General features: G+C 41.5%; 1 protein-coding gene across 2 annotated transcripts in view; it reads left to right on the forward strand.

Annotated features, from left to right (window-relative positions):
- Positions 1-4,263: 4,263 nt before the first annotated feature.
- CPNE8 (copine 8) overlaps positions 4,264-26,572 on the forward strand; it is a 102,185-nt gene continuing 79,876 nt past the window's right edge. The window contains exons 1-3 of one of the 2 annotated variants that reach the window (XM_069849869.1): positions 4,264-4,550; positions 17,475-17,515; positions 26,229-26,275. In XM_069849869.1, coding sequence (XP_069705970.1) covers positions 4,411-4,550; positions 17,475-17,515; positions 26,229-26,275 — 228 coding nt within the window. In that variant the 5' untranslated portion in view covers positions 4,264-4,410. The remainder of the gene's footprint in view (positions 4,551-17,474; positions 17,516-26,228; positions 26,276-26,572) is intronic. The other variant, XM_069849864.1, reaches the window with a different exon arrangement.

Below are 26,572 nucleotides of genomic sequence, written 5' to 3' on the forward strand. Positions count from 1 at the left end.
TTGGATGATAGTTAACATAGCCAGTTGTGGTGTAGATAATACAGTGAGATGTGAATATTTGCTGGGTAGCTATCCTTTGTGCCTCTGGAGAGAGGAGGTGGTATTTATACTTTCTGATTTTATTCTGCACGGAATTGGTGGAGAGGTATACAAACACATCACTAACTTTGTACTACATCTACAGAAATGGTGAAATTGTTACTTGTCTCTGCACTGATGACTCACTAACTTCCTCATGCTTCTGCCATGGTGAAAAGGTGCTCTTTTCTCCCGCAAACAGCAAGGATATGCTTCAAAGGCTTTGAAACACAGGACTAGATTACTGAAGAATGTAGTCTCCTTGACACCTGTGAGGCTGCAGACATGAGCCCTTGAAAAACTTGCATTTAAAGAGAAAACTGTGAAGGAGTGGAGATTTCTTCTTTATGTCTAACCTCTGAGTCAGACACCTCCTTTAAGCCTTAATGTCACAAAAACAGAGCTTCATCAGTATTTGTGTGCTTTGAAAGTAGATTACAAAATCATGGAGTTATAGGAGCTAATTCATACCAGACGAATAAAAGCACTAAACATACCCATCAATATGTTGTATCACGGACAGTTTTTAAAGCCTATGGCCTGGATTCAGCCACAGCGCTTGCTGGTAATTCCAGTAATGATGGTGGTTCCACTTGCCCTAGCAAATGTTAAATGCCTTGTCTTTGGTCAACAGATTAAAACAACCAGCAGTAGTAAAGTAAAAGGAAGCTAAGTATAGTACCCAAAGGCAGGGTGCATTAGGATATTGGCATTGTTTCAGCTATCAGTTGGTGTGGTTCAGTTAATACTAAGTTATGGCTAACTTCATTCTTCAGGCTCTTGAAAGAAACAGTTTGACAGCAGCCAGGATTAAAAGATGGTATTTACTGTATGTTAATTAAGACAATTACTGAACAAATACTTGAGGAAGAACCAGGGAATATGGTACGTTCATCACAAATTCAGACTTGGTTAGCAGTACTTTGGTTGTTGCAAGAATGGTATTGTGTTATAGTTGCAGTTATTTTGTTCTGATAACACTGAAGCTCCTTTTTAAGCTCATTCCTATACTCGCCCACATAATCTTTCAAATCTACAGAAGAATAGATGCAGTTTCCAGTTCCTTAACTTCCTTACAGAATAGTTTTGTTGGTTTTGTGGTAGGTTGGCGATTTTTTTTTAGGAGTAGAAAGAGTGAATCATTAAACTTCATCTCTTGAGATGTCTTATTAATGATCTACAAGGCAGAAAGCTGAGGGGGTGGAGGGGAGTAATCAATGTTTGCATCCTGTGACATTTGGGTTCAATTATACTGCTGAAACCTGGAAGCAGCAACATTGCAAAGCAGTCGCTCAGTGTTACACATTACGGCTATTCTGGAATCTGTACTTTGTTCATAGTTTATGCTGTAATTAGTGCAAGCTTATCCCTCATTCCTTAAATTAGGTTGCACATGTTGAAACAAGTTATGTAGATCTCTGATAATTAGCAACAGCTGACAATAATAAAGTAACAATCACAAAAGAAAGCAAGGAAAATACGTCCTGCTTTCCACTGCAGGATTTTCAGAGTCAACGATCTCATTCAAATATCAGCATAGCATATTCAACACACAGCCCTGATGTTTCTTTTGCACTGTGATCTGATACTTATTTTGTATGTAAATTCCAGACACTGTCCTAATACTTCGGCATTTTTCCAGTCCCTACACCTCAGTGCCATTTAAGAATGAATTAATACAAGGTGCCTCTCTGGAATTATAATAAAGTATATTTAGCCCCATTGGTGTATATATACTTTAACTATCCTTCGTTTCAGCTTTTAGTTTCTCTCTTTCCCATATAAATCACTCTCGGTGCTTGACAATTATGTATTTACTCTAAGTCAAAACATTAGAAGACGAAATAGCTGTGCCCTTATAACCATTACGAGAGAAGATGGATATCTCCCCAGGAACATTGAAGACTTGAATTTACTTAACTCCTCCATTATTTTCATAGCATGCTCCATTTATGGAACCACCAATAGACACCTATATCCATTTTTTCAAGCAAAATAAAACATTAAGATTAGATAATGCAAAAATGACCAGACTAAACCACCACCTAACTCAAACCAGAGGATTACTAGGGAATAATATAAGATCATATTACGCTTGCATGATATACTTTTAAGTTACCCATGCCTATAGTTTTTATAATAGCTATGATATATTATTGTATCTTAGATATTACATCTTATATGTAATATTATATATCATAGCTATTATAATAACTTCATGCCTTTTAAGTTATTCATGTCACATCCTGTGGGATCCACGGGATTTTTACAGTAGATTATAAAAGAGGGAGGAGCAGTATCATAAAGCTAAAAAAAGAGTTTTAATTTTTTTTCTTGAAAATTGTTCCTCAGTTTTTAGTCATATGATACCCTATTTGTTCTCAGCATCAGCCTCTCAAGACATCAGTGGTCCTTCACCCATTCCTTCACACTGCTGTATGGACAAAGATAACAGTGAAATAAAGTCGCCTTTGTTGTTTTTCTTTTTTAGCAATTTCAGCTGTAGGCTTACTGGTTTGGCTGCCTGCAGACACACCCAGAATACTTGAGAAGGTACGTTATTTCTTAGCTGTACCAAAAACTCCAAACAGGCTGGTTTAAGAGGAAATGCTTCGGTGATACCTGATGAGAAATTGTTTTGTGTTCAACAACCAGACATGAGAAGAAAAAGAAAGAAAAGAAAACTCAGGTGATACCTTCCTGAAAACAAGAGGCATAAGATTAGAAGCAGGATGTGAAGTTAGAAGACTGTGCATAGAAATATCAGTGATATCTTCCTTGAGCTTCAGCCACTGAAGTTATGTTTCAGACATGCAAGGTGCACAAGGAGTGTACATCCCATAAATAAGACCACATTACTGTCTCCTGCATTCCCACTGCTTAGTCCATTGGCTAGGAGCTAACCAGGGGCCTACAGTCAAGCTCTTCACTCATCAGTATTTTGATATACTACCTGAGATCATACATGGAACCTGAATTACACCAACAAGACTTTGAAGACTGCAACCTTTAGAGTTACATTTGGGTTTTTATAAATAAAACCTCCATTGTTTCTATGGGTAGAACCATAAACAGTGTAGTAGAACATTTTGTACAGGGTTTGGGGTGTTCTCCTGTGATCTTTGACCCGCCCTACGTATTGTGCAACTACAGACGTGGCATTTAATTTGCCCGTGCCTCCCCTTCCCTTATGTGGCACGGGGACGGCGGCACTTCAAAGTCTCATCAAACTGCTATGGTGACAAACGAATGTCGGGGGCTTCTTAGATGGCGCGATAGAAATTAAATACATGAGAAATAAGGCAATGAAACTGTTACGATTACTGTGAATTTATGAACAGGTACAGTTTGACCGAATTAGTGGTTTTTCAGAAAAGGGCTTGCTCACATACACGAGAGGGTGAAATTAACGTTTTTCAAAGCATATTAATAACCAAGGTAAAACCACGTCTTTCCCCCAAGTCTCTTGTAATAATAATTATTGTTCTTATTACAGGGGCAATTAACATTGACGTCTCATTCTCTAGGCTTGTTTTTCCCCTCAAGTGGCTCCGCTCCAAGCTCAGCAGCGCTGCTGGGGCAGCGCCAGGGCGGCCCCGCACCTCGCCGCGCCGCCCAGCCTTGCTCCGCTCCCGCGCCTCACCGCGCCCCGCCCCGCGCCCCCTCCCCGTTCCGCCACCGCACCCCGCTCCGCCCGCGCCTCATCGCGCTCCGCTCCCGCACCCTGCTCCGCACGTCACCACATTGCCACCGCGCCCCGCACCCCCGCACCCCACCGCGCCCCGACCGCATCCCGCTCCGCCCGCGCCTCGCTGCGCCCCGCGCCGCCACCGCGCCCCGCATCGCCCCCCGTACCCCACGTCGCCCCGCACCCCCCCGCGCCCCGCCCCGCGCCCCACTCCGCGCTCCCAGCGCGGCCGCTCTGCCGCCCCCTGGCGGCGCGTGGCCGCCGTGCCCCGTCGCTCCGCGGGGCGCTCGAGTCGGGGGATGCGAGCGGCCGGGAGCCGCTCGGGGCTCGCTCGCGAACCGAGGGCGGAGGGCGTTCGGGAGTTTCCCCGGGGGGACCGAGACGGGGAGAGAGCGGGGAGGCGCGGGAGCGACGGGGCCGGGCTGCTCCGGGACGCCCCCCCCGGCCCCCGCCCCGGCACCGCGTGCCCCGCGAGGAGCGCGGGCGGCGGGACGGGCGCGCGGCTCGCGCTGGCGGTGACGTCACGGCCCCGCTCCGCCGGCCGCGCAGCCCCCGGGCCGGGACTCCGCGCCGCGGAGGCCGCTTGGCGCCGCCTCTTCCCCTCCCTCCCCGCCGGCTTCTTCTCGCCCTCCCCGCGCTGCCCCATGTTCGGGCTGGAGAAGCCGCCGGGGCCGCGGAAGCCGGGCGGGAGCGGTGGGTTCCCGAACATGGCGTCCGTGGGGGATTTTAACGTGCTGGGCTCCAGCATCCCGGCCACCAAGGTGGAGCTTTCCGTGTCCTGCAGGTACCGGCTCGGGGGGCGTCGGAGGGGGCGGGCGAGGGGAGCGGGTCCGGGGACCGCGGCCGGGACGGGGACCGCGGGGAGGGGAGCGGGCGCGTGCCCGGCGCGGTGCGAGGCGCTCTCCCTCCTCCGCCCCGAGCGCGGGGAAGTTTGCGAGCGCTTCGGGAGCCCCGGAGAGCCGCGGCGCCGGCTGCCGCCCCGAGCCGCTCCCGCACGGAGCAGCCGCACAGACGGCAGCGGCTGCCGCGGCGCTGGCTTCTCCAGCCGGGATTTAACTTCGGCGCCGGCCCGAGAGCCGCGGGAGGGGGGACGGGGAAAGCCCCACCCGGCGCCTCGGTTCTGCGGCGCTTCCTCGCTAAACTGTTACGAAACCGGGCGGGTCGCGTTTGACCGGAACGCCGCTGCTGCCCGTAAATGAACAACGTGCCAGCGCGTAGCGCCAGCCGAACCTGGCGTGTGCGGTTCTTATTGCTCGACGTTTATTTGCTCGCGGTTTGTGTATCGCTATTTCAAACCCTTTGCGTTCTCTCTTAAATCGCGGAGGTTTTCCCGTTAGAGGTCTGCAAATGTTTTCATTTGGGAGCTTCTACCTTCAGCTTCCTTAAATACTTCCTAGTAGTCGTCGAGCAGTAGTTCTTTTCACCGAGAGAGCTGGCAGCTTCTAGCGGAGAATTTGACCTGTTTGCGTCGTTTCTTGCTGGGAAACGAGAGATAAAGTTTGTGCCCCGGTGCTTCGCTCCGTTTCGTGACGCGGCTGCCCGGGACTCGCTGCTGCTGCCAACCCCGCTGCTCCGGGGGCCCCGCGGCAGCGCTCCCGGCGCAGCCCGTCAGACCGCTCCCTCTCTCCCCTTAGTAAGGAAAGCGGGGTTTGATGTTTTACCGAGGGTGCGGCTCGAAAGGAGGCTCAGGCGATGGGAGATACGGTGAGATTGATTTCGGAACGCTCAGACAGTCGCTCAGTTGACATACGAACACGCTGCGCCTGGCTCTGCAAAGTTCGCTGGCAACAGCCACAGAGAACCCTGGTCCCATGAAAGACGTGCTGCTGTGTGCAAACGCAGTCCAGAACTTTTAGTATTATTTTAGGCTCTTCGAGTAGTCTCTCACAATTACAGATGTCAGAACGCTGATGCTGGATTTAACCCAGTTCGCTTACAGTGGGACTTTCTTTCGTACCAGGTAGTGTTTGTCTATACTGATAATGTTTTCTTCAAACCTTAGTTTTGTAATGATCTGAGAATCCAGCAGATATGAAGAAATGTAGGTATATGTGACCCAGTCAAACAATTCTGACCTTAGTTACCTTACTTCTAACTCATTTCAGTATATAATTTATAATATCAGTTTCTCTGTAGAGGTCTTCAAAAGCCATGGCTGTTCTGTTAAAACTGTTTTTTTCCCCCCTTGTTTAAAAAAAATGGTCTCTCACCCTGGTATGAGTTGATGTCAAGTGCAGAAGGATGAGGATTTCCGTGGCGATTCCTTTCTTCTTTATGTGCTGGAATGACAGCAAAAATCATGCTTAAAATTGAGTGTAAAATGAATGACAGTGGGGCAGACATTAATGATTAACACATTTGTGATTCATCTGTAAACACATTCATTGGTTAAAGCTCTGGAAAAGTAGCGTTAAACAAAATTGTGAAATACGGCAAGAGCAAACTACAAAGTTCAGAGAATGCTGAAAATTCTTTAATAATTAGCACTTTTTTATTCCTTAGTGCCGGAGAAAAAAGCTTTTAATGTAGTTTGGGTCATGACATTGGTCTTCCTTTGATACTGGAAGAATTGTAGAACCTATTTGGTTGTTAATTTACATCAACAGTTATTAGCTGATAACTGTGATAGCTGTTCTTTCTTCCTTGATTTTGTTTTTCTTGTTTTCTTTATAGGAAATATAGGAACTTCTTCCAGATTGTAGAGGTGGTGTAACTTGGTGGTCAGTGAGGCAGTTAAAGCTATTTGTGCCACAAAATAAATTTGTGACTCTAGACAACATACTTTCATCTGTTTTGGTGGTTGTGGTTTTTTTTTCCTTCTTATTCGATAAGGGTACAGCTTTTTTAATTCTGTACAGTTTGTGTGTCAGCACTTCCCAGGTTAATTTGCCCTGTATACCCACACTGTCAATGATATCAAATCAGCCAGGTTCCCATTCTATGCAGATGTCATTGCACTACTTCTAACTCAGCTAGCCAACCTGTTTTTGTTTCAGGGCCACACCAGATAGCCTTTAGGAGAAGTATCTCTCGTAGGATAAGAAATTGTCTATGAAAGTTATGAAATCAAACAATGTTTTGGAAATCAGTTGACACTCTTTCTAGGATATTTTACAATTAAAACTCAGATTCCCATGGTTTATTGAATGTCAGCATTGGCTGTAGTTGTATAATACTAGAAAATCAAGAATTCTTTCTAGTTATCACTACTCAGTGCCTATCAAACAAAGTTCATGATTCTATTTTGACTCTTGTAAGATGCATATTTCTAAGTCTCTTGGGTTTTTTATCAGGAATCTATATTCTTTGACTCAAAGGGCAGATCTAATGTTGCAGAACAACTTGACTGTGTCATCCCAGAGGATCTTCTGGTGTTGGTGGTAGTTCACTGTTGTCTGGATCAGTTGTTCTAGTAGCCATCTCCCTCTGCTCTGGACGACATCCATAGTCTGATGAAAATCTCTTTGTCACCTGCTATGCAGTCTTTATTTGTTGTGGCCTGGCTTAATTTTTCACTGTTGTCATGTGGTGAAGGAAGAGATCAGGGCCTTGGCCCAACAGTCAGTGTGGAAGAGGCAATATAGGCTGCTCTTTAACTTCTACTCCACTACTGTTTTTCCAGCCCAAACATTCCTCTCTCTCTAAAGGGGCATTTACGCTGCTTACTGATTATAAGCCTCTGCCTAGACTTGAATCGTCACTTGCCAGCTGTGTGTGTAAACTTGCGGTCCCATGTGAGCTCGAGGTAAGCTTCAGGCTATGTGTCTGTCATCCTGCATCTCCATCTCTGGTGACATTCTTCACTGATTCCAAGCTAGTTAAGTCTTAGAAAAACTTCTTATTCTGTTCCCATCTCCCCTGCTGTCAGTGCAGTTACTATGTTGTTGACTGTTTAATGTAGATGATGGTTATCACGTATCTTGAAATTTGTACTCTTTGTGAACATACAAAGTTCAATGGGCTCTCAAGTTTCTCACTTTTTGTTGTGATCTGTATGATGATGATTTCTGCTCCCGATGGTTGCTGTGTGGACTGACCTAGTTTTTTTCCTCTGGTCTCCTGATTGAGACACAGCCTTTATGAAACCTTATCTTACATGAAATGCCAAGAGTTCCTGTGCCTTATGTGGATGTTTATTTACTTGCTCAGTGATGAGTAATCAATCACAATGATCTTCTTGAGAGTATTTTTGTCATATCTTTAGGAAGGTGAAGCTACAATTTGATCACTCTATTACTTCTAGTACAGCACCAAAGATGCTGTTGTTATCTGAAAGATGGTAAAAGTGTTGTAAAATGTTAACACAGTACAAAGTCACTTTACTAATTCAGAAAGTTTCTTATGGTAGTGTTACTCTGCAAGGCTTTATACTGGATCGGGCAGTTTGTCCTCATCATTCTGGATTTGTACTGGACAGGCTCTACACTGGCTGTATTCCCACACCAGGCATAACGTGCGCAATGGCAGCACTCATTTTTCAAACTCCTTTTCATGGTGAATTTAACAGAAATACAACCGATTGCCTACGCCTGGTTTGTATCAGTTCTGTGCTGAAAGAACTGGGACCACGGCTGTTCAATATTTTCATTGATGATATAGACAGCGAGATTGAGTGCACCCACCACAGGTTTCCATATCACATCAAGCTAATTGGTGCCAGTTGTCACACCAGACGGGTGGGATGTCATCCACTGGCACTGGACAAGATGGACAAATGGGCTTGTGTGAACCTCATGAGGTTCAACAAGGCCAAATGCAAGGTTCTACACCTGAGTTGAGGCAATCTGCAGTTTCAGTACAGGCTGGGGATGATGTGATTGAGAGAGAACCTACGGAGGAGGACTTGAGGGTGCTGATTGATGAAAAGCTTGACATGAGCTGACAGTGTGTGCTTGTGGCCCAGAAGGCCAACTGTATCCTGGGCTACATCAAAAGAAGTGTGGCCAGTAGGGCGAGGGAGGTGATTCTGCCCCTCTAACTCTGCTGTTATGAGATCCCACTTGGAGTATTTTGTCCAGTTCTGGAATCCTCAACATAAAAAGGATATGGAACTGTGGGAACAGGTCTAGAGGAGGGCCATGAAGGTGTTCAGAGGGATGGAGCACCTCTGCCATGAGGACAAGCTGAGAGAACTGGGATTGGAGAAGAGAAGACTTCAAGGAGACGTTATAGCAGCTTTTGTGTACCTGAAAGGAGTGTACAAGAAAGCCGGGGAGGAACTTTTTATAAGGGCATGTAGTTAAAGAACGAGGAGGGGTGGCTTTAAATTGGAAGGGGGAAGATTTAGATTAGATACAAGGAAGAAATTCTTGATGATGAGGGAATAGGTTGCCCAGGGAAGTTGTGGATGCCCCATCCCTGGAAGTGTTCAAGGCCAGATTGGATGGGGCCTTGAGCAGCCTGGTTTAGCAAGAGATGCCCTTGCCCATGGCAAGGATGTTGAAACTGGATGATCTTTAAGGTCCCTTCCAATCCAAACCATTCTATGTTTCTATGCTATGCCACAGTTTGTACAGAAATCTAATATTAATGATGAGCTGAATGGAATTAAGCCACCGCTATTCTCATTAATGAAGATAACTTAATTTCAAGTTTCTTGCACAGAGAAACAAGAAGTACTACTTCAGAATCAGGGTCTGATTCCCCTTAAATGGAGGGATAAAAGAGATATCCGTAAGAAATTATTTAAGCTTGTAACTCTGTGTAGTACAAAAGAGAATATAAAATTCATCCTGATTCTAAGTCAGGTTTTCATTTTCCTGCTTTCTTTGTGTATGTGTGTCCGGGTTGGATTAAAACTCTGTGGAGTGATAATGTATGACCAACAACAGAAAGTCATCATATGTGTTTTCTCTTTGTAATGAAACTGCCTAGATGATCAGCTGGCTTCAGGTGAGAAATAACAAACCTATCAGGAGAAAAACTAGTAACAAGTGGCTGTCTACATCAAAATATGCATCATGGAGATGCATTTCTGATCACCTGCATAGTTTGTTTTTCACCTTTGTGTCTATATTATTCAAACCTTAAGCATACAGACGTTACTCAGAATTTAAGGCAGATCTGTTGCCCTGTAAATTCAGTCTTGTGATTGCTAGGGACAAGCCCTGGATTTCACACTAACTGTGCAAGCCTCAGGACTTGTCAGGTTTTGTCTAAACTTGTCTTTGCCTACATGGAGCTTTGTTTGGGTTTGCTGAGCTGCAACTCCAGTGTTTTTTCGAAAGACCTTGTGGCTGCTGCTTAGTTAGAATCATAGAATCATTAGGTTGGAAAAGGCCCTAGAGATCATCAACTCCAACCATACCTGTCTACTGTGAAGTCATGTCCCCAAGCACCTTATATACTCGCCTTTTAAATATCTCCAGGGATGGTGACTCAACCACCTCTCTGGGCAGCCTGTTCCAGTGCTTGACAACCCTTTCTATGAAGAATTTTTTCCTAATGTCCAATCTAATCTCACCCTGGCACGGCTTGATGCCATTCACTCTTGTACTATCACATATCGCTTTGGATAAGAGACCAACACCCATCTCTCTGCAGCTTCATTTTAGGTAGTTGCAGAGAGCAGTAAGGTCTCCCCTCAGTCTCCTTTTCTCCAGGCTAAACAGCCCCAGTTCCCTTAGCTGCCTCTCATAAGACTTCTTCTCCAGCCCCTTCACCAGTTTTGTTGCTCTTCTCTGGACACAGAATTACAGAATCACAGAATAAACAGGTTGGAAGAGACCCACCGGATCATCAAGTCCAACCGTTCAATCAAACACTAAACCATATCCCTCAGCACCTCGTCCACCCGTGCCTTAAACACCTCCAGGGAAGGTGACTCAACCACCTCCCTGGGCAGCCTGTTCCAGTGCCCAATGACCCTTTCTGTAAAGAATTTTTTCCTAACACGCTTCAGGACCTCAATGTTTTCTTTATGGTGAGGGACCTAAAACTGAACACAGTACTCAAGGTGTGGCCTCACCAGTGCCGAGTACAGGGGGAGAATCACTTCTCTGGTCCTGCTGGCCACACTGTTTTTGATACAAGCCAAGATGCTGTTGGCCTTCTTGGGCACCTGAGCACACCTGACTTATGTTCAGTCAGCTGTCAGCTAACATCCCCAGATCTTTCTCTGCCAGGCAGCTTTAAAGCCACTCTTCCCCAAGCCTGTAGTGCTGCATGGGGTTTGTGTGTCCCCACGTGTAGGACTCTGCACTTGGCCTTGTTAAACCTCATCACGTTGGCCTCAGCCCATCAATCCAGATGTCTGGATCCCTCTGTAGAGCTTCTCTATCCTCCAAGAGATCAACAGTTAGTTTTGCTTTGACTTCTTTGTGTAATTGTGAGGTATAACAATGTATCTTTCTACAGACAGTAGTAACAAGTAGTTATTCTGTGTAGAATGAGCTATCTGACCCTCACGAGGTAGTGCAGTGCAGAGGAGCAGTAGTGTGATAGCAGAGGCCTTGCAGGTGGGGATGGAGGAGCAGAGGCTGACAAAAGTGGTTTTGAGATGCCCCTTTGGACCCCAGTGCTGAAAAGAGGTCACCAGTGTCAGTAAAGAAGTGTAGGTTGGGAGCTGGGCAAACCCAAAAGGGTCGCAAGAGGAAGCCTCAAGCGGATTTAATAAACTTCTTACAAAGGAAATTTGGACATAAAATGGAGTTGCAGATCAATGGAGCAAGAGTGAAGTGTAAGAGTGTGTTGGAAAAGTAGCCTTAGTGGGGGTCCTCAGAGGAAGAAGCTGTCAACATCATGCTCTCCTGAGACCACCTGCTGCACCCCTACCATGACTGTAAAGTTCTTGCTTCTCCCCAGACAGGATATGAGACACTGACGGATGATGCCCTGTCACACCCTCCCACAGCTGAAACCCACAATCTTAGGCCTCAGGAAGGTGGTATAAAGGAAAGCCTGACAGCAGGAAAAGGGCTAGGTACTAAGAAGTGTGTAACAACTTTAAATATCTTATTATGAATATTTTCTATAGTAATATTATTTTCCTGATTTTCTCTTCTTTCTGACTGCTCATCCAAGCAGTGCCTGCCCCCACCTCTGTGATGGCTGAGAAAGTATGAGGAATATTACACTGCTGTTATACTTTTGCTTTCTAAATGACTTCGTTAAAGTCTGTCTTTTAAAGAGTTGTCACAGAACCACTCTGTATGTTTTATATATTGTTACACATTAATGAAATAATATATTAACTGTGCATTCCTAAAGAAATTGGATCTAGAATTGGACAGCATATCCATGGGTTTGGATGGGCTCAGTGAAAGTAGCTGGAAAGGACCAATGAGTTGACACTAGGTTGAATAGGTCTTTTGAGCAGCAGCAATTCATAGTGCTGTCCCCCAGGATACATCACTGGTAACTCAGAACCAGAAACTGTTTACCTCCCTAACCTTGGAAACATAAATGTAAATTTTTGTGGTTTAAATTTTAAAGTTTAATTTTTTTTTTTTAAAAAAAAAAGTCCATTTACAAGTACCATGAACCATTTAAACTAGGGCAGTCTAAGATTGTGTTCAGGCCTGCTACATCTGCAAGAGTATCTATCTCTTCATAATCTAGTACTTGTAATTTGTTTCCACAGAACTGCTGCAAAACTGTTGCTATGTTTAAGTAAATAAATTTGGCAATTCCTTTGGGCTTTTTTAAGACCCAGGAGTAGTCAGCAGTTTTAATAAGAGGTTTCATCCTAAAATTGTCTGTATTCATCTATCCAGAGAAGACTTTCTCTGGGTTATTGTATTACTCCTGGAAGCACTGCTGGTCAAACCCTTTGCATGGCTTCTCTTTTTCTCTTTCCCTTAAGAGAATGACTTCTGAACCAATATCTGTTTAAATTAACAGTGAAAGCTTCTGTAAGGCTGAAAATTATTTCTTCTTGTGAAAAAGAAGAGTTGATCACTTCTCTAAAGATTATAAAAAGGTATTGTGGGTATTTTTGTAAGCTTGCATATCAGAGATGTATTCAATTTCTTCTCAGTCCTTCTTGTGCCCCAAAGAGTGGAGACAACCTGAATAGAAAGGAAGAGGTAATCCTGATTGCCCCTTAGTCAGGAGAGCCACCATTGTCTCACCTCTGACCCTTTCCTAAGAGGACCAGTTATTTTGGTAGGAAGATAAAAATCCTGAGAAATTGTCTAACCTGCCTTTAGGTCCGGGGCATTTTGAATCTAGAGATATGGACACTAATAGCTTGGTTTTTATTGTGTTCTGACAGAATACAGAAGGGTAAAGTAAATAGCTAGGGAAGGGTGACTACTTAAGCTAGCACCACATTGTTTGTTTGTTTCACAAAATTGTTTGTGAAATTACTGCGCAAGAAGTCAAGTGGACTCTTCACTCAAGTGGGCTCTCCGGATCATACATTGTTTTGCTTACGAGCGACCATTGCAAGTCCAGTAATATCAGTTAAGGCTGAGACACAGTTACTACTAGCACGCAATAGAGTTATGTTACAGCTAGTACATTGGATACTATTCTGCACAGTCAATAGTGAGGAGAAGCTTCTTGGGTTTTTTCAGGATCTTCCTTGAAAAACTCACGAGCCCAGCATTAAGTGAAATGCATTTGCTTAATGAACTGTTTAATGAACTAAGGACAATTCCTCTTTGCATGGAGTGATACAAGTGTACTGTGAGAAAAGTATTGTATGTTTATATGAGAATATAATATATTGATAATATATGTTTTCTAAAAAGTTAAAAATAATTTTGTATGGATAACTAACTTTTGTGTTTGCAAACTGCTGAGTGCTTTATTTCACAACCAGTCTTTGCACATACTTAAATACAATCTAAAGATGAAGAGAAACAAAAAACGTGAGCACCAGGAGAGATTCTGACAAATTCCTCTGAAGTTCTTTACCAAGAAGGTGGCCAAACACTGGAACAGAGGTAGAGAGGTAGTTGATGCCCCAAGCCTGTCAGTGTTTCAGAGGTGTTTGGACAATGCCCTTAACCACGTGGTTTAAGTTTTGTCAGCCCTGAAGTGGTCAGGCAGTTGGGCTGGATGATGGTTATAGGTCCCTTCCAACAGAGATATTCTATTATATTCTAAAACAGTTTTTGAAATAAAACACGGAGCAGAAATTGTTATTTTGACAAGTCTTTATGGGGTTCGTGCAACTGTGTGAACAAAGTGGCTCTGCAAGGCGTAGTTAAATATGTTTTAACTTTTCTTATTTACCAGTTACTTTTCCTTTTTTTCCTCAGGAAATTGCTCCCATTTTACAGAAAGATAAGTCATTATCCGAGAAATTCTAATCTGTCTTGTGCTTTCTGTTGTAGACTAAGGTGTTATTGCCATGGCTCCAATTTGGTTATTTCCCTTAGTCACCTGTGCTATTGCAACTATTTTGGTAGGTCCGCTGCAGAATGGGCATGTTCAGAATGAGTTCCTTCAGGATCTGTGATAGTAGGATAATGTTTTCTGTAGACATTTCTAAACTTCTTTGATGTAGGTATTGGATGGAAAAAATACATGCACTGTGTTCAGTCAAAATGGAGATCCTATTCCTGTGATACCTTGATTAGGAAGAAATGTGAGTTTCAATTGTATGTGGGTTCTGAATTTGTGAGCTTTCCGAGGACTGTTTCCTGGGACAGAATAGTGTGCTACCAAAGGGAGTGCTTTTCCTAGGAAAAAGGGAAAGAAAAACGCCCTGTATTGCTCAGCCTGTGCAGGAAGTGCCATTGACTATTAGGGGGATAAGGCCTGCATAAAGTTCCAGACATACACCTTTCTATTTTTGCTTTTAGCATTTCTCTTGTTTATTGATTGTCCTATGTTTATATGCCATGGAGTTTTCATATACTTAAAGAGCATATTGATTGTTTTCCACTAAAATGGAAATGCACAAATGATTTGGAGCAGCCTTTTGAGCTGTTAGGTGGTTTAGTGGAAAAATTAGGCTTTTTTTTGTGTTTTTTTTCTGTTGACACTAGTCTTTCATTTCCTTCTGAAACTGGCTACGTTGTTTGAAAAGCTTGTTAAGTTCCTGTGTTATTATTTTTGTTAGTTATTAATGATTTGGAAAGTCAGGCATATCTGCAAACTTTGCTGAAGACAGTGTTTACTTATGGTAGAATGTGTGAAGGGTTGAAATGAGGATATTGCAAGCTGTATTAGTTCAAAACTGTGAATTAATGACACTTACTGACCTTAATTACAGTATTAAACTTTGATATCCTGATCTTTAAATTTTCAAGGGTACTGAATATGTAGATAAAGTCTTAATTCAAGAAGTCCCTGAGCAGCAAATGTTTGGTGGCCAGGTATAGTCTCAGGATGCATTACAGATTCTTACCTTGTTCTTACACTGTTCCCATGGTAGCTACTTTTTGCCGCTGATGGAGTAAGAGTATTGAGATAGACTGAGCATTACAGTACCTGATATTGCCAGTCTTTATGTCTATGGGAAAATAAAGGAAGAAAACTTAAAAAGGAACAAAAGAAGAGTAAGAAATGTTTAAAAAACTCAAAGCACCTTAGCTCAGTATGAGTCATTAAGATGATTTAATCTTAATCTGCACTCCCAAACACTAACATTCCAGTTATAAGGTCATTGTGTAGTATTTATGCAGAGAAATTAAAATTGCTTGGAATCCTAATGGTAAGCATGGGAAGTCTATCCCAAAACCTAATGTACTATTTCTTTCATGTAACTCTAATTCTAGGTTTTTATAGCAATTCATTTTGCAATAATAAAACCAATCCTAGTTACCATGAATTAATAGGTATATCTAGGCATGTATATTTAAAGAGGAATAGGAGGCAATTTTCAATTTGCAATTGGATTGGCAGTTCTGATACTTTAGAACATACTGTACTGTCTTTTAAAGTAGTCTGAAATTGTCAAATTCAGACTTGAAATAGCTGATTTTTCTGCATTTTTTAATATTGCAATTTCTATTTGCACATTTTCTCTTGAGATGAAATACAGTCTTTCTGAGTATAGTTAAATGCATATATAAAAATTTACTTCTGAAAGGGTTAGAGAGGTTCTGAAGAATTAGCATGTGCAGACTTCCAGGTTCATTTTCAAATACTGATTTTAATCCTAGTGCATACGTTGGCTACAGTAAATAAAACAGGTGCACCCAACATTCTTTTAAGGCTATCTTTGGTTCATATTGCTTGTTTTGAAATGCGGACTTGGCAGTAGCTAAACTGGGAATACAATATCAATTCCTTGTTTAAGTATGAGTGCACTGCTTAGAACACCTGTATAGAACATATTATTAATATGTTTTTCAGCACCGTTCAGTAGCACAGAATAAAGTCATATTAGATCTGAATAAGACTAATAAATGGTGATCTTTGAAGAGGCTGCACTAATTATGGGATGTAAACTGGTTATTTAATACTTCATCTTGCTCCAGGGTAGAATCAAAGAGCTTATTAGAACTTGTAGTAACATGTTCTTAAAGACCTTCAGTGGTGGAGATTTTACATCACGCCTGGCTACCTTTAACAATGAAAGATGGTACAAGAACAGGATGAAGTTCCACTTCTGTGCCTGCAGTGCAGAAGATTCAACTTAAGATTTAAACCTTTTCCCTCTTACTCTGTCTACCTGATCATCAGCTTCAGTTTGCAGCAGTGTTTTCCTCAATGATATATTCTATAAACTTCTAATTATTTCTGCTTGCATTGGACCCTCATAGCTCCATGTCTGTCTTGTACTGCAAGAAATAGGCATACCCATAACATTATTGCTTGAATTGAATGTTTACCAGTATTATGAAGACCAGATAATTACTATAAAGTAGCATTTTTGTTTATGTATTCCAGTATGCCTTTTTCCCAAAGGCGTGAGGTTCCTGACTTGCATTGAGTTTGTGGTCTTCTGTGATATTTAGAACCATTTTTGACAATTTGGACTTAACTGCTGTATATCCATTGATATGCAACTATGCTGCATTTTTGCTGTTAAGTTTAATACCTAACTTGAACTACCTGCCTAGTAGCTCTTTCTTGTCCTTATTCAATGGTGTCCTGGTTTGAGACCGTTTTTCTAATTTGTCAAGATCATTTAGTTAAAAAAAATTATTTTTCGAATGGTGAAATGTTGATAACTATTCTAAGAGTAGTTTTCTGGTCAGTCCTGTTTTTTCTAAACTTATTGTTAATTTGAGTTAATTTTTCTCATCTGTGTGTGATTCTCAGTTAGCTGAAGTGTGGCTAAAATATTGGGGCTGCATTGCATAACAAAGAAATTAGTTCTTCCTACTTATTCCTAGGTATTTTGTAGATATTTAGAGAATTCCCGATTTTAATGGTTTTCCTGTGTGTGCTTTATTTCTTTTGACCTTGCTCTTCCATGACAACTTCTTATAGATATTTCCTGATGGCTCTGAGATCTTGTAGCAATTCTTTAAGCTTTTTGAGTTCAACTAGCAAGTTAATCTCTGGTAGGCATTTTTGATTTAAAAGTATTTCTCTTTCTGATGTCTGTTGTATATATTGTGTGTTGATTTTCATTCATGATGTTGGAGTATATGAGCCACAGTTTATCCAAATCTAAAATCTATAACAAAATGAAACGCAAGATGACTCGAGTGTTAGTGCTGACTGAGTAAATCCTACTTATTAGGAGGACAGAGAACTAAGCTGACTCTTGATCAAAATTGTTAAAAGCATATATACATGACATCTGATTTGTGTCTTTCACCAATTTTTATAAAGATTTCTTTTATCTTTTTTTTAACAGGAATCTTTTGGACAGAGATACGTTTTCTAAATCTGATCCAAGTAAGTATATAGAATTCTGTTGTTTCTTCTCATCATAAATTCTGTTATTTTTTCTCATCATGAATTCTGTTGTTTCTTCTCATCGTATATTCCAAATGTATAAGCAATGGATTAAAAATTAGGTGCGTGATTGTCTTCATTATTAGTTAGGTTTACATTGGGTTTGTGACAGTTTTTAAAATTAATTAAGTTACACGTAAATAAGTTACACTTATAGTTTTCTTTACATGCACTGGAATTTTAAAGAATCTTTACTCAACATTGCTTTCCTGACCTACATAGTCTGTTATTTAGCAGTCAGCCTACATTTTCCTAAAATTAATAAATGCAAAAAGGTATTTCCACTCCCATTTTATTTTATTTTTTTTTAGTATCAGTTGTCCTATGATCTTTCAATGCCAGTAAGAAAACTTCTAAATAAATTAGAAGCACTTGTTGCTGCTAGTACATAGTGCCAAATAATCTTAGAGTCAAACGCTGAAGAGTAAAATTAAGTTAATTTGTCTCTGGGAAACATGACCTTTCCTGATCAAAAATAGTATGATGGCTTCTGAATTCAGGTTTTCAGATATGTAAGACTGGCATCCGCTTTCCCATTAGGTTTTATTAATGCATGACTGGGTCCCCAAAACCTCTCATGCGTATCAATTTATATGTGATGGGACTTGTGATTTAAAACCCCCAACTGTCTTTTTGCATTGGACACTTTATAAAACTTTTATCAAGGAACTGAGATCATAAAAGGTTTCCTTTTTCTTTTTCCTGATAGCGTTTAATGAAAGTACTGTTAATTTACTAGTTCTTAGACTATGGTGTCTTGGGTCATGTTGTCTACCCTGCAACTCTCCATATCTTTTTCTCTGTAAGTCCATTTTCTTTTTTTTAAACAGATACACATACTTCTATCAAGTGTCTGGACATGCAATTGTGTCCTGATGGGATAAACTGGAATACTGACATGTGATGCGATGAAACATTTGAGTGCTTTTGTGAGAGTATGTTAATCTGTTCTGAATCAAAAATAAACGTTTGATTGGAAAAACTTTTGCTTCCTGAGGGAAAGCTGCATGAGATTAGGAGCACCTTTGATATTCCTAACCTATAAAACACTTCTTTTAAAGAGGGGACATAGGCAATACCATGCCTCTGTCGTCAGGAAATCATGCAGAAGCAGAACCGAGTGTCTTGCATATTACTAACTGTTTTTTAACTGGCTAGTAAAAACTCAGTTGTCTAGGTTAAGGAATTTTGAAAAGCAGTCCTGGTTTTAGGCTCAGATATTATCAGGGACAGGTGCCTCAAGGTTTTATCAGGTAGGGAACTGTATTTGGCATAAATTGCAGAGTTTGAGGAGCAGCAGGGTACTGCAGTGTGACCTGTGTGAGAGAAGGCCACGAACCACCCCGTGACTGTCACAGCTGGTTCCAGTCTGCTCTTAAAACTGTGTGAGTAACCATTGCCTGACAGACCTTCTGCCAGCCAGGGGCAACACAGTGCCCCTGCCCAAATGGATTTTAGAGAAAAAGCAGCAGGAGTTAAAGACACAGCTGTCCAACATACTGCTGGAGCCACACTTCTGAAGATGTGCTGCTGGAGATGCATTTTTGAGAGGAGTTGCTCCATACAAGAGGTGGTACAACTCATGAGGTTCTGTGGCCTGTGGGCAGCCCAAGCTGGGACAGGTGGACAAACCCCAACAGTCGTGGCTGGTGGCTGAGCTGTGCTGGGTAAGGGACACAAGGAAACAGAGTGGTGGGAAAACCTAAAGAAATCTTACTCTTTATCTTTACCACTAGTTTACTTCTCAGAAATATGTATATATTTTAATAGAGTCAGATTATATGGAAGAATTTTTTTCAAGTCAAGTGTCATAACCTTGCCCATCAATTCAAAACATACTGCTTTTTGTTTCTGGTAGATAGCTGATTTAAAGCATTTGAATTTGTGATGTGCTAGAGAGATCTGGTCTCAAGTTATGAGAACCCAATTACACTGCCAGTTGGGCTGATCTGTCACAGGTCAGCAGTGCAAAACCATGGAATACAGTAATACTGTCCTTGGTAAAGAGAAGGGGAAAACTCTTGGCTCTGGAAGTGCTTATACTGTGTTTCTACTCGCTTGGCAAAGCAGCTTTGACTGTGGATACTCCCCCAAACATTTAGCTTTAGTCTTCTGCAGGTGTTTTATTAGCCACTTTAGTTTGTTTGCTCTTAGTGTCCCTTTAGTTGAGCACAGAGATACGGCCTTACTGTAGAAGTGAAAAGGGGTAAGGGTGTAATAGAAAAAGTGCTATTATTTTCTGTAGTTGGAAGTATGGCAGGATAACTTTCCTCAGTGTCTGTTTGCTTGGACAGAGGCCATTCTTGGGCTGGTCTGTATACAGTAACTTTGTCCTGTTAGCTAAAAAGCTGTCAAACTCAGCATCATACCACTTTCACATGATCCACTTTTGGACTCACAGAATTTGCAACTGTTAGATCTCATGCAAGGTTGAACCATGCAGCGTCACTCTCTATGTTGAGGTCTCATTGGATTTGGCTTGGCTAATTCTAATACACTTTTCCAGCTCCAGTGCAGTCATCTAGAAATCACAGTGATAGTGAAAACTGATTTTATCCTCTAGTTCTTTTTCCTGGAGAAGTACACACATGAATATAGTTGACTCCAATGTCCACTAAACAACCTTCTCCTGAATTTAAAAGGGAAATTGTAACTTCTTTGGTTCTTTCAGGAGGTTTGTTTAGCATTTTTAGATACTCTAGTTGATACTAAGTATTTATACCATTTCCAGTCACTTCCATGCAACCTAGAATACCTGTGCCAAGAGAAAGCTGGCACTTGCCACACTAGAGGCAACTTACAGGAATAGTGTTGAAATGTTTGATGTAGATGGGACAGACTTGGATAGTCCTTGTTGAAATACTTTAAAAAAATACTGAAATGTCTTACTGACAATGCTTTGTCCTCAATGTCAAAGCAAGTCATATATATATTGTAGCACTTTGGATTGTTCTGTTCTTCCAGTTTGAAGACCATTTTTTCTAGGAATATATTTGAGAAAACACCTTTTTTTAATATGTTTTCTTGGAGAGAATGAGCTAAAGCAGTGCTTCCCTGATGGGAACAGAGATAAGACCTGCAAAGGAGATAGAGTAATGAATTTGGCATGTCTCCTCCTCTGATGACAGTTTGGCAGAATCATTTTCTTCCCAAGTACTGAGCCACTTGCAGCTGTGGTGGCAGCACCATGGTCAGGATGGAATGTCTTCTTTTTGTACTCTTTGGCTGAGTGTGATTAGAAAGAATCTAATATGAAAGACTGGAGAGGTAAAAGCTCTTCCTCAGAGGATCTCCCCATGGAAGTTCGTAACAATGTGAAGAATCTCATGACCTTTGGGACAAAGGGACCTTCAGGAAGCTCTGCCTGCAAAATATAGGAGGGGGCCACTGAAGAGTGATGAGGAGTCACTGCTAGAACTGGGTGCAGGATCATAGAAAGATTTAGGTAGCATGGGTACAAGTGTACTTTATTGTGTCTTAGACTTTCTTGAAAGGGAATAGATGTGCTGCTATGTTTGGGAAAACTGAAGTGGGCAGTTTAGATGTAACAGTAGTTACCAGGCTAAAGGGTAAGCATATAGTCATTGAATGGGAAAGGATCAGAGTAGGGCAAGGGAGGCCCGAAGTATCTGGGAAAATAAGAAAGTGCAGACTATGATATTTTGAGAACTGAATCTGCAGCTGAGTGACAGCTGTTGACACTTCACCCTCTTCTTCACTGCAAGATTTCATTAAATTTACTTTAAATTTGACACTATGCTATCAGTGTCCAGAGTTAAAAAAGACTAAATGTTAATATTTCTGACTATAGGTATAGATCTATCTTTCCTTGGAAGAACTCATATGGAAAAGCCTTCCAAAAGGGTTTCTCAGGCAACTTCTTTGTGAGGGTATATTACTCTTCATTAATGCGCTGCTCTGAACTTCCTCATTGCTCCCTCAGATTTCCAGATTACAAGAGAAAAACTCGTTGTTTAACTCCGTCTTAGAGTGTGGTTGCATGATATGTTGGCTCTTGAAACTTAAGAATTTCCTGTTAATCTCATTTTATTCCTTACCACCCTCCCATGACAATGGTATTAAATTTTTTCTCCTAAAAAAGAAATAAAAATTCGCTGCTTCACGATGCCTTAGATCTCTGGTTTGAGCAGTTGAAGTGCTTTAGATCACCTTCAACATCTCCATCTGCATTTCTTCAGTTGGATATGACTTGAATCAGTTTTTGAGGCATTATTGTAATTAGTATGATGTCAGGGTCTTTATAAAAATGTCTTTAGGGTTGGTGAACCATACCACCAATGGAGACTAGTATCGTGGGCAGTTTTATGAAAATTTCTGGGGTGAATTTTAAAGGAAAGATAGAAGAAGTTTATAAATTACTCTAAATTTGCGAAATATTTATCAGAAAGTCTGGAATGTATGTCTTTTCTATAGCTTTCATTAGGGCTTCATTTATTTTGAAATATAAGTTTGAGATGCACATGTATATGTTGCTGTCGAGCTTGTACCTTGTACTTGTAATAAAACAAATATTATACAATATGTTTATTAGTTTATATCTTCATTTGATTTAAAGTACCTGCCACATCTGCAGCCTAGACGAAAATCAGAAAATTGCTAGTCATACTACACATTCTTGGCTCTTTTTCTCCTCATTTAAAGTTTTAGATAAATTATGAAACTAGAGAGTTGGTCCCTCTCCAGGGATATACCTTGGAAAGCACTGAGGTCCAGCTGCTGGTGGAGGGGAATATAAGTCTACTAATGCCTCAGCAAAGAAAATGTGAGAATGCATTGCTTGGTATAAGTCTTCCAAAGATAAAAAAACCCCAAAACAAATTATAGTAAAGTGGCTATGAAGAAACTGAATTAGGAAAATAGTATTCAAACAGACAGACAGGTGTGAGCAGCCTCTCAAAACACAGAAATAAAGTAACAGACTGAATTAGTTTTAAGGTGGAGCTTTACACCTGTTTTTTAGCTCTTCTATACTGTGTGACTTCTATCTCATCAGCCATGGTAAGAGACTAAAATTATCCTATTGGTCTTTTTATTCATAGCTGTTCTTTTATTTGGCTTCATAAACTAGGGAGATAAGGTAGTCCCAGAGTGCCTCTTTTCTGAAAATTGGATTGTAGTGAATATTTTACACTTGTATTGCTTTATTCTTCTCAGTATTAAATCCCTCATTTTTTTAATATTCTTGTTGTTCTACAGCTGGAATACACTATTGTTACATGATTTACTCTATTAACATTAATTCACAGGGCAGTATGTAGTAGAAAATACAAACCAGCAAATCGATAGTAAAAAATTATTATGTTTTAGAAAAATCTGGGCAATAAAAATATCTGAACAGAAAAAGTACCTGCTATTTGTTAAGGGTGGCTTTTCCTCTAAGGGAATTTCAGTTCTATTTTCGACTGGGGTTATAGGTATTAGAAATGTCTAAATGAATACTTAGATGTAGGTGCTTGGCAAAATGGACAAGATCTGCATCTACTTTCGAAATCAGTAAAACATTTGCATTCTTGGAAAGCACTACTGAAAAATGGAAAACATTCTTTATTGTGGAACTGGTAACATTAGTATAAAAAAGTTTTTCAAGTGGGGAAGGTGAAAGTGAATGTTTGTGAGAGCTTACCTGATTCTATGTTAGCACTAGGGTTATTTCCATTCAGAATTTTTTTTGCTTGTTTTTATCCATGGAAATTTCTTTTGACATTTCCTTTTTCTCCCAGGGTTACCTTAGCACAGATCTTACTAAATGCAAAGGTTAGTCAGAAGTTCAGTAACCTTTAGACACTTCTGTAGATGATTTCATAGCTTCCATTTCAGTCTATTTTCTCACATTTTCCTATTTAACGTCATGTAATACAGTTCAGCAATCTGCTCCAGTGTGCTGTAAAAACAGGCTTGTTTGGTTTGAATTCATCCTGCTATAGGGAGGAACCAGAGCAAGGAGCATGATTGCCCAAGGTTTCATTTAGACTAAATGGAGAAGAACAGACATATCCAGAGAAGGAGAGAAGGATTTTGAATTTTTTTTTTGCCCTCTACAAGACATTTTATTTGGAAAAAAAACTCACCAAAAAACCCCAGAGGTTTATTTGTGTTAACTTTTAACTCCTATGTGAGCTAAAATATCGAACTTGCTTTTTTCTGTTCTTCCTCTTGTTTGCTACTACCTAATGGGATTTTTTTTTTGGTGTGGAGGAAATACATTTCAAGTAAGAAGAAAATTTAGTTTGAAGCTTGACTTCATTTCTGCTTTGGTCTGCTGATGATTCTGCCTTTGTTGAGAACAAAACCAGCATTCTGCCTTTATTGTTCAAGGCTGCAACACGAACCAGTATTATATTTAACCTTCTGCCGAAAAGAATGATTGGCAGAGGAGAAGAATTTTTCAGGAAAAAAATGTTCAAATAGCTGTGGTTCCACTGTTTAGACAAGGGTTGTGGAGTTTAAAGTAAAAATTGCTTTATGGTCCTCAGCTGCAACTAGCTCAGGACTTTAGAAAATAAACTTTATGGTACTCATTCACTCCAAATTGTTTGTATTTGTAATAGCATTTATAAGACCTGATCATAATCATTGTACCTCTGTCACCTGTCATAGAATCATAGAATCATAGAATCACCAGGTTGGAAGAGACCCACCAGATCATCGAGTCCAACCGTTCCTATCAAACACTAAACCATGCCCCTTAGCACCTCGTCCACCCGTGCCTTAAACACCTCCAGGGAAGGTGAATCAACCACCTCCCTGGGCAGCCTGTTCCAGTGCCCAATTACCCTTTCTGTGAAAAATTTTTTCCTAATGTCCAGCCTAAACCTCCCCTGGCGGAGCTTGAGGCCATTCCCTCTTGTCCTGTCCCCTGTCACCTGGGAGAAGAGGCCAGCACCCTCCTCTCTACAACCTCCTTTCAGGTAGTTGTAGAGAGCAATGAGGTCTCCCCTCAGCCTCCTCTTCTCCTAGGTAAACAACCCCAGCTTTCTCAGCCGCTCCTCATAAGACCTGCTCTCCAGCCCCCTCACCAGCTTTGTTGCTCTTCTCTGGACTCGCTCCAGAGCCTCAACATCCTTCTTGTGGTGAGGGGCCCAGAACTGAACACAGGATTCGAGGAGCGGTCTCACCAGTGCCGAGTACAGAAGGAGAATAACCTCCCTGGACCTGCTGGTCACACTGTTTCTGATCCAAGCCAAGATGCCATTGGCCTTCTTGGCCACCTGGGCACACTGCTGGCTCATGTTCAGTCGCTGTCAACCAACACCCCCAGGTCCCTCTCCTCCAGGCAGCTTTCTAGACAGACTTCTCCTAGTCTGTAGCACTGCATAGGGTTGTTGTGCCCCAAGTGCAGGACCCGGCATTTGGCCTTGTTAAACCTCATGCCATTGGACTCAGCCCAGCGGTCCAGCCTGTTCAGATCCCTTTGCAGAGTCTCCCTACCCTCCAGCGGATCGACACTTCCACCCAGCTTAGTGTCATCTGCAAGCTTGCTCAGGGTGCACTCGATGCCTTCATCCAGGTCATTGATAAAGACATTGAACAGGGCTGGACCCAGCACTGAGCCCTGGGGAACCCCACTTGTCACTGGCCTCCAGCTGGATTTCACACCATTTCCCACCACTCTCTGGGCCCGGCCATCCAACCAGTTTTCCACCCAGGAGAGTGTGCGCCTGTCCAGGCCAGAGGCTGACCGTTTCCCAAGCAGAATGCTGTGAGAAACTGTGTCAAAGGCTTTACTGAAGTCCAGGAAGATCACATCCACAGCCTTTCTCTCATCCAGCAGCCGAGTCACTTTGTCATAGAAGGCAATCAGGTTAGTTTGGCAAGACCTGCCTTTTGTGAACCTATGTTGACTGGGCCTGATCACCCGGTTCTCTTGCATGTGCTTCATGATAGCACTTGAGATCACCTGTTTCATGACTTTCCCTGGCACTGAGGTCAGACTATCCTTGTGATGGAAGCTGCAGATTAATGTGTAGTGGGTCCTGTACTGAAAAAATGGCTCTGTAAGGAGAGTCACACCTGTGGGATTATGCTACTTGGTCTTTCAAAAACAGCTTAGGTCAACAGACTTAATTGATTCCATTTTTCATTAGGTTTTAACTTATTTTCTTTTTTAAGAAAAGGATGCATATGCAAGATACTTAAGTATATACAAATAATTTGAGCAAAATTAAGGCAGAAACACCGAGGAGTTATTTTTGTCCTTTTTTTTTTTTCACTTTCGCGTCCTCTGTGTCTTTTTTCCAGGGTCCTCATTTGTTTTTATTTGAATTCTCTCATCTCTTGAAGGAAACATAATTATGCATTAAATTAAGTAGGATAGACAGACCATCCACATTTAATGAAGACCTGTTTGTATCCTATTTTACTGCTAAGGACTGTCAAGTGATTTGCTGGAGTTCAAGCGTAAGTGTTGCCTCCCATTTTAGAACCACTGTATTTATTAGCTCATTGCTGCAGCAGCTGGACCTTATTGTCGCTGATCTGGTGAGGCATACTAAAAACTGAGGGAAAACATATTACTGTTTGATTGTCCTACCTACTAATTTCAACAGCATAACAGACTACAAAATTGGTTCACTTAAATTAAGCGTATGTTAAATCTTGAAAATAATCAAGCTTTTTCTTTCCCCCCCCACAGTCTGTGTTTTGTACACACAAGCCATTGGAAACAAAGAATGGAGAGAGGTAAGATACGTATTCATAGATGTATAAAATCTTTGAGTATACTTAAGGCTCCTTGCCCTAGGAGAAAAGGACGTCATAGCCTCTTGAATGCCATTCTAAACAACCTGTGTACCAGTAAACACTTAAAACCTAGTCACATTAATCTCCATTTCTATATCTGTATTGCATGTTTCCACGAAAAGGGAAAACAAAATTAGACAAAATACTTTAGTTCCCTGAAATAAATGAAATCAAACTTAGCCCTCAGTCTGGACCAGGTTTGTGGATGTCAAGAGTTTAGTTGGGGTTTAATTGGGG

This window comes from Phaenicophaeus curvirostris, chromosome 1 (assembly GCF_032191515.1).
Source record: "Phaenicophaeus curvirostris isolate KB17595 chromosome 1, BPBGC_Pcur_1.0, whole genome shotgun sequence".
NCBI lineage: Eukaryota > Metazoa > Chordata > Aves > Cuculiformes > Cuculidae > Phaenicophaeus > Phaenicophaeus curvirostris.